At 44.9% G+C, this 12224-nt stretch overlaps 1 protein-coding gene across 2 annotated transcripts in view; it reads right to left on the bottom strand.

The window, feature by feature from the left end:
* Lamb1 (laminin subunit beta 1) overlaps window positions 1-12224 on the bottom strand; it is a 66200-nt gene that overhangs the window by 33424 nt on the left and 20552 nt on the right. For both annotated transcript variants that reach the window (XM_031357365.1, XM_031357366.1), the window contains 5 exons: window positions 11308-11428; window positions 9320-9508; window positions 8882-9061; window positions 8615-8727; window positions 7740-7819 (listed from right to left, as the gene is read on the bottom strand). In XM_031357365.1, coding sequence (XP_031213225.1) covers window positions 7740-7819; window positions 8615-8727; window positions 8882-9061; window positions 9320-9508; window positions 11308-11428 — 683 coding nt within the window. The remainder of the gene's footprint in view (window positions 1-7739; window positions 7820-8614; window positions 8728-8881; window positions 9062-9319; window positions 9509-11307; window positions 11429-12224) is intronic.

Here is a 12224-nt window from a genome sequence, read left to right as displayed (position 1 = left end):
GCAACTTTCAATGCACCAGTGCCTGTGGTTCTTCCCTGGGCCCCAGCTGTCCCTTCAGCTTTCATGACCTCTCTATCTTAGCAGATTTAACATAACATCCCTGCTGTGGCACTTCCTGACCACCAGCACCCGTTCCATAATTCAGGCTTTCTCTTTCTTGCCACTGCCTTTCTTCTGTATGCTTACTATTTACAAGGAAGCCTGCCTTCTTCCCTAAAGTGAAGGCACGGAGCCTTCCGCTCCCACTCCTCAGAGCCTAGACTAACTTCTAGAAGGCTTAGTTGCTTCCTACCACTGTCAATGGCGTGTTTTGAAATGGGATTCTTCCTTTCTGGCATATAAAACCTGTTTGCTTTCTCCTTTATCTTAATCATTAGCAGATCTCTAACCAGCAGCTGAACTTGAAACCTCAGGGCTGGGACTGAGCTGTCACACCTAACTGCCCACATCTAGCCAAGCCTAGAGCTCTGCACAGGGAGTATGCTCAGTGAACTGTGGGTGGACAAATGAATGAAGGAACGGTAGAAAAAGTAGAGATTAAGGTAGACAAATTCTTATGATGTACTATTATTTTAGATAATAAATTCATCTGTATAAGCTAATGTATTTATGTTTTCCTTTGCTATATTTCTTTGACTCTTCCCATGCTAGCATTTTATGAGTGAGGTAAAACCCAAATACATGCATGCATCCTTTTGTTGGTTTTATTTTCCTTAAGATGAGAGTCTCTGTAAATAGCTCATGCTGGTCTGGGAGTCACCATCCTCCTACCTCCGCCTGACTGCTGGGATTTCAGACTTGATCGCCACATCTGGCTTCAGGCATCCATTTCCATTCCAATAAAAGTCAAGATATGATTTATAACCCTACTTAAGCCCACTCCCAAAGTTTAGGGGAAATCAAGCTCCCGGCAAGCTGCAACTGCAGCAGACAAACAGGCCTCAGCTTGCTTGAAACATCTCACCTGGCTGTCACGGGCCAGTGGACATCCTTGCTTGCTTAGCAAGTCATTACCCCACAGGAACGGGAGTTCTTAAAGCCACAGAACCAGTTCCCAGGGGAGGAAAGCCTGTTCTAATTAGGATCCAGCACTTTTGGCCCAGGCCACCAACAGCTATCATCTTTAGAAATTCAGCCACCAGACACTGCATTGTATGGACCCGCTTCCTCTACAGCAGATGTGTCCTGAGAAATGGAATGAGCCACCACAGGAGAATGGAGATACTGGCTGACTCTTGAGCTACTGTCTCTGGGCTGCACAATTCTAAATGAACAACAATCCCAGGAAGATATGATTGCAAGGAAAGATCTAGAAAGACCTTGGCTCTCATAGCTCTGTGGTTGATCACAAGTCTCATGACAAGCTGGAGTCATTGCCACTGATGAGCAGAGCTTCAATTCCACACTCCTGTTTCCAGAGCCTCCATCCCTCCACAGATGCTTTTCATCCTTCCAGCTCAGGAGCCCAACCACTACGCACACTTCTGTAATTCCAGCCTCAGGTACAGCTCTTCTGGCTGCACCCGGACTCCTGTCACTCGCACCATCTTCTCTTTCTTTCTTATACACTCAGGCTTTAAATCTTTTCTTGTGGTGTGAGATAACACTTCATTCATTCTTCCTCAATCCAAACATGTAAGTCTTACCTCAAGATGTCCCTGCACTTTAGCAGCCTTCTCTCTCCCGTCACTGTTACCATCTTAGGCCACGATACTACCATCTTCTAAATCTTCCTACGTTGACTTCTCCCGTGCTAACCATCACTACCCAGCCCACCTTCCCATGGCCCTGCCTCCGCAGCCCTACAAGCATTTCTCTGCACTTTATCATGCCAGGGACGATGCGTTTGCCTGGCTTGTTGCAGCTCCACAGCCCATGCTCTGTAGAACAGCTGCTAGTCTTCCTGGCACGGCCCTGTGGCTTTCAGATGAGCCACACTCCTCGTACTCTTCAGCAAATATTTACTGAACAAATATTGTCCCTGGAAACTGTGAGTGCTGGCATGGGTGCCCCCATGCTTGACTCCATTCTCACTTGCTTTTGAATCAACCCTTGCACTCATTGGGTGAGGCCATTATTTATGGGTAAATAATATGGGGTGGAGCAGTGAGGAATGTCTCAATCCTCAACTTACAATTTAATTGGGAAGAGAAGCAATGAACCAATTAACTAAGACAAAATGTAGCCAGGAGCAAAGCACTCTGGGTGTCTGATGAAGAAGATTAAGGGAGGCTTCCTAGATGATGTGACCCTAAAGCCCGGAGGATGATTCTGATGTACAGGGGAAAGAAGTGAATGATGAGAGCAAAGAAGTGGAAGAACTTGACCCTTAACCTTTACCCTATGACCCTCTATCCCCACCCCCTAACCTTTACTTACCCTCTCGTCCCACTCATCCCTACCCCCTAACCTTTACCTTCTGACCCACTCTTCCCCATCCCTTAACCTTTACCCTCTGGCCCGCCAATCTCCACCACTTAACCTTTACTCCTTTTCCTCCCAGCTAGAAGGCCATCAACCTCATTCTGCTTTCAAAACTCATTCCCAAATCCAACTTCTTCCCCAACAGAAGATGACATGTAACTATTTTTTACCAATCTTATTAAAACAAACATGAACGGTCAGAAATGCTATATGGTTTTTTACACGCCCACAAGTTTTCCTGTAACCTAAATACAGGGTCTACTATATGTTGAATCAGTAACAGAAAAATGACATAAGAGAAAATTAAGGCTCTGAGCCATAGGACGGGCCTGGAAAGACACATTTATCCTCCCAGGGACCCACTGGTCCACAACCTCATGGCAAAAAGCACTTTGCAGATGCGATGAAGGGCAGGAAGCCTGAAACAGATGTGACACAGTCGTGGATTATCTAAGTGGACTCAGTCCAGCTACATGGGCTCAGAGAAGAGGGTTAGAAAGCTATGGTGTCCATGGCTTTGAGGAAAGAGGAAGGGGGTTGTGAATCAAGGAATGTGGATGCCTCTAGAGGCTGGGAATAGTCTTGCCTTTCCGTTACATCCAGCAGAAAGTAGTATCACCTTCTGGCTTCAAGGAAACCACCTGAAACCTGAATAAGCAGGAAACCTTCTCCCCTATTGTCCATTGAAAGCAGTGCAGTACACCAGCATGCGCCTGTAACCCACAAAGACAGCTGCCCAGCCCAGCCACAACACAATCAGTCTATGTTGCTTTCAGCCACTAAAGTGTGGTCATTTGTTCTGGCAGCAATCAAAAACTAATACAGGCTCTAGGTTTCCCAATAGGTCAAGGCTAAGATTATTTAGCACAGATTTCTCACAAATGCAGACATTTAAAAGTTCTAATGGAAACATAATTGCTTTCAGTTACAAATGAACGAGCAGGAAAAGTTCAAGTCCAGCTTTTCTCTATTAACAATGAAAACTTTTAAAGGATTAAAAAAAGCAACAGCCGCCAACCTTAAGTGCCAACCGGCTGTATTTAACACCTTCATCTCCTTCATGACTGATTCCAAATAAGAGCTGGTTCACCTGGGAGACCACGCCGCCCGTTCTTCTGAGTGGTATCCCGTCCACCACAACTGTACTTCCTAACAGGAAGGTAGGCTATCCTAAACCCCTTAGTGTCCATCCCTCATAGCAACCAACAGAGAGCTAGATAAACCACAGTTATTTAGAGAGCTGAGGAACCTCTGCTAGTAACCTCTGCTCTGGCTTCACAGTCGGTAAATTTCAGTCCCTCGCTGGTGGAACGTCTGCACACTTCACAGTTGGCGCCGCAGGAGAAGCAGAGCAAGATAAACAGGGGAGACACAGAGCAAGAAAAAACACGAATGTAAAAGAATTATCAGGAGAGTGTTGGGAACTTAAAGTAGCATGCACCCTCTAAGACATAACGGAGGACAGAAGCTAGAGCTCTGAGCTCTTGCCAAGACATAGCAGGCCGCAAGCCAGATGCCCAGAGCTGACCCAAGGGCCAACATTTAACCTAGAACATTTGGAAGGATGCTACAGAGATATTTTAAAGTGCCGTTTATCTATTAGCAATTAGCATTAATTCTTAGTCATTCATCAAAGCAAACAATCTGGACAAGAATATCGTCAACCTGGCTTCGGTTACATTGCTTAAGGCAGTTAGATCTTAGTTCTTGAAATATTTAAAAATTCAGATTATTTGTCAACCTACTAGCCATGGATGACTAAGTCTTTACTGTACAACTCAAATCCCACTTGGCTAGCTGTACAAAATGTTTTAAAGCGCCTTTTACTTGATTCTGCTCCAAGCTAAAGTAACCAAAGAGTGTTCGAGTCACATTTAGACAATGCTTCACCTAAAAAGTATGTATGTAGTTACTACATCTTAAAACTCCTTTGCTTCTCAACTTCTCTTACTCAATCAACCTTTATTCAGTATTACTACATGTCCACAGAAAAGGGAAAAGGGCCTGGTCATATGGATCAGTGGGTAGGGTGTCTGTTAACCTGAAATCCATTTCTGGGACCTACATGGTGGAGGGAGAGAACTAAAATCTGAGGACTGTCCTCTGTCTTCTGACCTACACACATGTGTGCCTCAGCAACCCCTTCAGAACTCATCTTGGAAGAAACACTGAAAGTGACTGCCAGAGGACTCTGTAGGGCTGCGGGGCTGGAAGGTATCTCTCTATAAAGGCTTTGTCCCACCCCTGCCCCTGCCCCAACAGAACAATGAGTCTCATCACTCTTGCTAGCTCAGGGGACCACCTGCTTTAAAGTTCTCACTAAAAGTTTTTTGATGAACATAGTCTAAGTGTTTGAGATGGGCCAGGGTGGAGACCAAGACCAGCAGTGTGTAACAATAGAGAAAAGCAAGTAAACAGAGACCATGAAGGGTAAAGGAACATCAGGCACTCCTGAATTATGGTGGCCACTTCTATCTGCTCAGGAAGGACTTGGGCTGCCAGCTGTGAGTGGAGGAGTCGCGATTGTACACTGTCCCCACGGGAGTTTCTAAGGAAAGAGCTCTCTGGAGGAGAGGCCACAGGCCATGTTGCACCTCCAGTATGCTTTGAAACAGAACAAACCCAACTAAAGAGGCCAAAGAGACCACATGCTTGGGATCTCATGTCTCAGGCCCTCCTAGCAGACTATGCAGTTGGAAAGGAACTTGTCAGAGAGTCAAGGTTTGAGCACATGAAGGTTGCTCAATCAATCGGCATGTTCTCTAAGGGAAGACTGAGGCAACAGGGAAACATCTGCCCCTGCAGCCTCGGACACTCTCACCACCAGATGTTGAGTCTGATTCAATGACAGAGACCAAAGGTCTTTTTGGACTCATTTCTGGTTAACTCAACTCCCACCACGAAGAGCAACCTGCTTAAACACAGATTATATATTTCCATAAAGATTCACACATTTATCAAGTCAAAGAACACTAGCCTATTTCAGGAACTAGAAATAATACGTAAATTTTGCGAATCAATTAAAAAAAAAAAACGAAGAGATTCTCACAACCAAATGAGAATCTATTTTCCATCTATTAACTTAGTGGAAAAGGACAGCTGCTACTAGCTGAGGTTGGGGCCAGGGGAGCCAGTGTTACTGTGACAGACAGAAGGGAAATCAGCTGGTTTAATCTGTGTGGAACAATAGGACGCTCTCTGAAAATGAAAACATGGATGTTCTTTGGCTCAGCAGTTTCGTCATAACCTGGTCTACAGAGACACAAGGACTCATCAAGGCAGCTTCAGAGAGTCTCGCTGCAACACATTTAAACAGGGAAGATGGAAATTACCAAACAGACCAGTGTTTTCCCATCTAACAGATATAAGACCTATTGAAAATAGAGATATGGATGAGTATGAGACAAAGGTTCTACAAATGGAAACACTGCAAGTTTCTCTTCTTTTTCTTTTTTTGAGACAGGGTTTCTCTGTGTAGCCCTGGCTGTCCTGGAACTCACTCTGTAAACCAGGCTGGCCTTGAACTCAGAAATCCACCTGCCTCTGCCTCCCAAGTCCTTGCAAGTTTCTGATAACATGTTTAGGGCCGGCTAGATTGTTCAGTAGGTTAAGAGACTTGCTACCACGTCTGATGACCTGAGCAGCGCAATGGAGTCAGAGACTCAACTCCCTCGATAGTCTTCCAACCTCCACATGTGTGCTGTGGTGTGTGCACACTCATGGACACAAGCATATGAAAATAAAGGCAAGTGGAAAATCATGGGCTGGTTTTCTCTTTGAAAATATCTATTAAAACATAAATACAGGGCTCCATACTATGCGAGAGGACCTGAATTTGGATCTCCAGAACTTATTTAAGTGCTTGGCGACCTACCTGGAATCCTTGCCTTCTAAGTCGAAGACAAGGGATCCCAGGGCAAGCTGGCTAAGGGGACTAGCCATATAGGTGAGCTCTAGGTTTGACTGGGAATGCACATCTCAAGAGATGGAGTGGGAGAGCACTCATGGAAAACTCCCAGTGTCAAACCTCAGGCTGCCACACATATGTGCACATGTATGCATACAACACACACACACACACACACACACAAGAAAATAACAACAGATAAAGCCTAACATCATTTAAAAGCAGATAAAGAGGAAACAACATTAATTTTCAACAGGTATATTCCACTCCACTCTACTATTAAGTTTGAGGGAGCAAGAAGAAACTGCTAATAGTGGCACTTCTAGGAGAAACGTGAAAAGGAGAACAGGAAAAAAAATGTGTTTGCACTTCAGTTTACAGCTCTGTGAACTGTCCAAACTATCTTTCTTAAACTGTGGCCATGCATGGCTTCCATAATTTAAGAGATACGGAGAAATAAAAATATAAAGTTGAATAACAGGGTTATTTAAAAAAAAAAATCAAGACAAATTTCCTAGATTAAAAAAAAAAACCTACCAAGATATAAAACAATAAGCAAATGATACATAAAACTTAATTTCCTAAAGAGAAAAAAAAAAAGACCACTGGTCATATCACATCAACAGTCAAGAAACAGAAAAAACAGTTGGTTGTTGCTAATTTGATTGTATTCTGCTTTTATTGCATGGGCCTTTCTTAATTATATCTTCAAATGTAAACTTCTGCCACATTTTTTTTAAAGATTTATTTATATGAGTGCATTGTAACTGTCTTCAGACACACCAGAAGAGGGCATTGAATCCCATTTAGGATGGTTGAGAGCCATCATGTGGTTGCTGGGAATTGAACTCAGGACCTTTGAAAGAACAGTCAGTGTGCTCTTAACCACTGAGCCATTTCTTCAGCTCCGATCTGCCACATTTCTAACATCAACACACCTTCACTCTATTTCCATAGTTCTATTAAATATGGTTCACAGCAACAAAACAAAACAAAAATCCTTGGGTTTTTAATTATGTACACGTGTTGTGTCTATGTGTGTGCACATGCATATGAGTGCAGGTCCCATAGAGACCAGAAGAGGACACTGGAGCCTGGAGCTTGAATTATAGGCAGTTATATGGGTACTGGGAACCAAACTTGGCTCCTCTGCAACCACTGAGCCATCTCCAGACCAACATACAAGATTTCAAAACTCACTGCCACCACTGAGCCATCTCTGGCCCTAAAACTCATTCCCAGCATTATAATCAACACTGGAAATCACTGGGACAAATGATTGGCAGGTACTCAAACCAAGGATGACCATACTTTATGAACTTTCTTAAATGACTATAAAACCTTAGACTTCCTGAACTAGTGAATTTGCTTGGTGCCTGAGTCAGAGTACAAATGACATTCCACTTACCTATTGTTCAACGCCCCTCCAAGGTCACAGTCACAAGGTCGACATCCATCCAAATCATTACTTAAGCCCCAGTGCTGTGGCTGCAGATCAGAAGATTAAACATGTAAAGGTAGGTTCCTCTGACTGTACAAGAGACTCAGCAAAGAACAGGTTCCAACCTGCCTGGATTATTCCAAGCATTTCTTTCAACCAAGGGAACAGACCCGGGGTAGGAATATTCTCATTAAAGAAACTCAATTTTGTGTCATGTGAGAGAAACACTTTTCAGAGCGAGCTGACCTGTGTTTCTGTTGGAAGCTGGCAAGTCCTAACTCATTATGTCCTCACCCAGCTATTAGCAACGCCATTAAATAAAAAAGACAAACTTGTTCACTTATCTTCATAAGCAGTCTTCATTGCGGCTTGTCAAATGATTCACTAGAAATCTTTATTTTGAAATCCTCATTTTGACTTTTCTCCTTGGGTCTCTTAACATTAACATGTAAAAATGATGGTTAAAAAAAAAATGGGAAGGGGCTGGTGAGATGGCTCAGCGGGTAAGAGCACCAATTGCTCTTCCGAAGGTCATGAGTTCAAATCCCAGCAACCACATGGTGGCTCACAACCACCTGTAATGAGATTGGACGCCCTCTTCTGGTGTGTCTGAAGACAGTTACAATGTACTTATAATAAATAAATACATAATAAAAAAATGGGAAAAACATTCCTTATTTGCCAGGTATGGTGGTACCCACATACAAGGGCCTGGAACGGCAATATTGGGAGGATTGTGGGTTCAAAACCAGCCTTGGCTATATACTGAGCCCTACCTCAAAAACAAAACAAGTATGTCACAGTCACTACCTTCTCATCCACAGAGATTAGGAGGTACCTACCAGACACTGGTCACAGCGCTGCCCTGTCACCAGGCGCTTACAGTAGCAGTAGCCAGTCTCAGAATCACACGGATTCCCACCAGGAATTGTTCCCAGAGGATTGCAAGCACATGCTGTATGAAACAAACAAACAAACAAACAAACAAACAACAACAACAAAAAAGCAAACAAACACAAACCGAGTGAATCCAAAGCTGAAGTTTAGCCTTAGAGTTGCAGGGTCAGTTGGGAACTGCATCCCCAGGAGCATGCCCAGTGCAGACTCACATTTACAGCCATATGGGTCTTCAGCACTCAGGTCATAGAAGCCTTCCTTACAAACATCACAGCGCTCTCCCTCCACGTGCAATTTGCACCGACACTGACCAGCAATGAGACCCACAGAAAAATCAGTGTAACCGTCACAGATTCCTCCATTCTCAGAACCAGCTGGGTCACAGGTGCATGCTGGGAAAAACAAGTCCGGGTTAAAGGCGCCAGACATCGTCCTGTTCTTTGCTCTCTTCTACCTCCCAAATCCAGCACAAGAGAACTAAAGGCCTGACTAGCAAGAAAATGCCCCTCCCAGCATCCCAAACAGCAGTTAGCTACCAACGCTGGCTACGCAGCTCAGAGCCTGCGTGCTGAGAGAAGGGTGCTAACAACAAACTACTCTGTGTGAGAAGTGATGAAGACAAGCCCCATGAACGGCACTCCCCAACCTACGTTCGCAGAGATTGGGGTCCCGGATGTCCCTCTCGGGGTGCTGGAAGTAGAACGGTTTGCACTGCTCACAGTTGCGCCCCATGGTGTTGTGCTGACAGTTGTCACACACTCCCCCGCTGACATTGCCAGTAGCCAGGAAGACCGCCATGTCAAAGTGACATGAGCTGGAATGTTCGTTGCAGTTACATTCTGTGCGACAAGACCAATACCAAGGACAAGAATTTAAAATCTGTTTACCAATGGAGGACGGAGGCATCCGGCAGGAAGCTCACTGAACAGAATGGGGAGTGACTTTGAGTAAAACAGCAACTAGCTTAGAGAAGCCTCTGGTGATGAGACAGGACTCAGCCCTCCTCATTGATCATGGCTGAAATCCCAGATGAGGTTAGTCACTTTTAAAACGGGAACTCTATATAATAAACAGATATCGCTAGGCTGGACCATGGTGACTCACACCTTTTATCCTAGCACTTGGGAGGCAGATACTGGTAGATCTTTGAGTCTGAGGCCAGTGTGATCTATAGAGTGACCAGCCAGGGCAGACAGGCAGCACTACACAGAGAAACCCTGTCTCAAAAATCCAAAAAAAAATAAATAAATACTGTTATCATAAACGGGAAATTCATGGACAAAATCCCCTAAGAATAATACAATCAGGATGAGGTTCATGTGTAAAAACACTTGGTTGGGAAATGACCGGATCATGAAGGCCCTGGTCCATGGGTTGCTTAATCCCCTGATGGACTCATAATTTAAAGGCCTTACTGGAAGACGGTGGGAAGGAGGAGGTGTGGTCTGGCTAGAGAGGGTAGGTCCTTGGGGCAACCTTTGAAAGCTCTATCTCCCAGCTTTACCCTGCTATCTTCTATGAAGCTTCTGCTTTCCCACAGATCTGAAGCAGCACAGCCATGTGACAGTGGTCTGCCGGACTTTTCCCACTTTATGCTGATTTACTTGGCTAGGAGTGGTGCTACCCCACTGAAGGCAGTTTTGGCCCTGGCCAGGGTAGAAACTGATTGACGATTGACGCACTCTCTACTCTAAAGGATGTGCTGGTTGATGCACTCCTAGAGAAGCCTGTTTGGGTTGTGTATCTTAAGACTATGACAGGATGTGGGGGTGGGGGATGACAGTGACAGGCAGGTGACACACCCCGTACTCCAGACACATGGGCAGCTTAATGAGGAGCCAGACTTCTTTGCTCCTCGTGACAAAACGTTTGAGGAAAATGACTTTAAGGAGGGTTTCCTTGGGGTCACAGTTTTGAGAGGTCAGACTCCACAGCTGGCCAGCTCTTGCTCTGTGATTAGGCAGAATATGATGGCAGAAAGGCATGGAACCACAGCCAAGAAGCAGAAGAACAATCAGAGAGGGCTGGGAACAAGGCTCTGAGAAGCACCTCCCCCCCAAGAGGACCTAACCTAGTCAATTGGTCCGCTAGGAACCCGTCAATGGACTAACCCACTGATGAGGTGTTTGGGGACCCAACTGTTTCTCAATAGTGCTACCAGCTGGGAACCAAGACTTCAGTGCACGAACGGCACCGTATCTAGCTTTCATTTGCCCCGTTGTCTTCTTGTCTTAAAAGCAGATATAAAGTCACAGACACCAGCCGGGCATTGGTGGCGCACGCCTTCAATCCCAGCATTTGGGAGGCAGAGGCAGGTAGATTTCTGAGTTCGAGGCCAGCCTGGTCTACAGAGTGAGTTCCAGGACAGTCAGGGCTACACAGAGAAACCCTGTCTCGAAAAACAAAAATAAATAAATAAAGTCACAGACACCGTTGCCATTTTCTAGAGTCAATGCCAAGCATACTAATTTCGGTTACCTGACCTCACTGCATACACGTTATTGCTCTGGGACAGACCCGGCCAGGAGAATAGCACAATTCTCCTGCCTTCTGCAAGCCATGCAACTGCAGACCGCAGCCCCCCAGAGCACGGACCCTGGGACCCTCTGCCTCCAGCAGCCTTATCACCGACACTTACTTTTGCAGGCATTGCTGTTCCGGCCTTCAGCAGGTCTCCACGGCAAATCGTGGTAGAAATCCATGCACAGCTCACAGTTCAAGCCTCTGGTGTTGTGTCGGCACATGCAGTGCCCGTGAACCTGGGAAGTCATAAACCAGCACAGGCCAAGTCAGAAGCATACGGATGGCCACGCTTTCGCCACAGGGGGCAGAAGATACCCCTCCTCTCTCACAGTAAAGAGCTGCCTTTATCCTCCTTCCCCAACGGAGCAAGTTGTAGCCATGTAAGTTGATGGCTATCTATCATCCTTGATTCTAGGATAGTTCCTATGACATAATGGACCTCCAACTGAATATCAACGCAAAGAATCGAATGAGCAAAATCAACAATTGAGAATTCTCTTTTTAAAGGACTGCAGGCAGCTAAGGAACACTGACAACAGGAGAGATTGGTCTTCCACAGGGAAGAACACACCAATTAGTTATCCAATACCAAACGGTCATCCCTGAAAACACACAAACATTATACAGACTGAGCAGGTTGTACTCAGGTATTAGGAGCATACATACATACATACATACATACATACATGCATACGTGTATGTATACATATACACACACTCACAAATGTAATACAATTAATGAAAAAAGAGGCTACATATTTAGAGAACAAGAAGGTTTTGGAAGGAGGAGAAGAGTGAAGTGAGGTAATTATAATCTAAAATAATTACTTTGCAAGAAATTATTTAAGAATTACAACAACCAGGCTAGAGAGATGGCTCAGCAGTTAAGAGCACTGACTGTTCTTCCAGAGGTCCTAAGTTCAATTCCCAGCAACCACATGATGGCTCACAACCATCGGTAATAGGATCTGATGTCCTCTTCTGGTGTGTCTGAAGAGAGCAATGGTGTACTCATATACATAAAATAAATAA

The sequence above is a fragment of the Mastomys coucha genome, unplaced genomic scaffold (genome assembly GCF_008632895.1).
Source record: "Mastomys coucha isolate ucsf_1 unplaced genomic scaffold, UCSF_Mcou_1 pScaffold6, whole genome shotgun sequence".
NCBI classification, from domain to species: domain Eukaryota; kingdom Metazoa; phylum Chordata; class Mammalia; order Rodentia; family Muridae; genus Mastomys; species Mastomys coucha.
The sequence above is the reverse complement of the archived record's forward strand: the minus strand, read 5'-3'. Positions and strand labels throughout refer to the sequence as shown.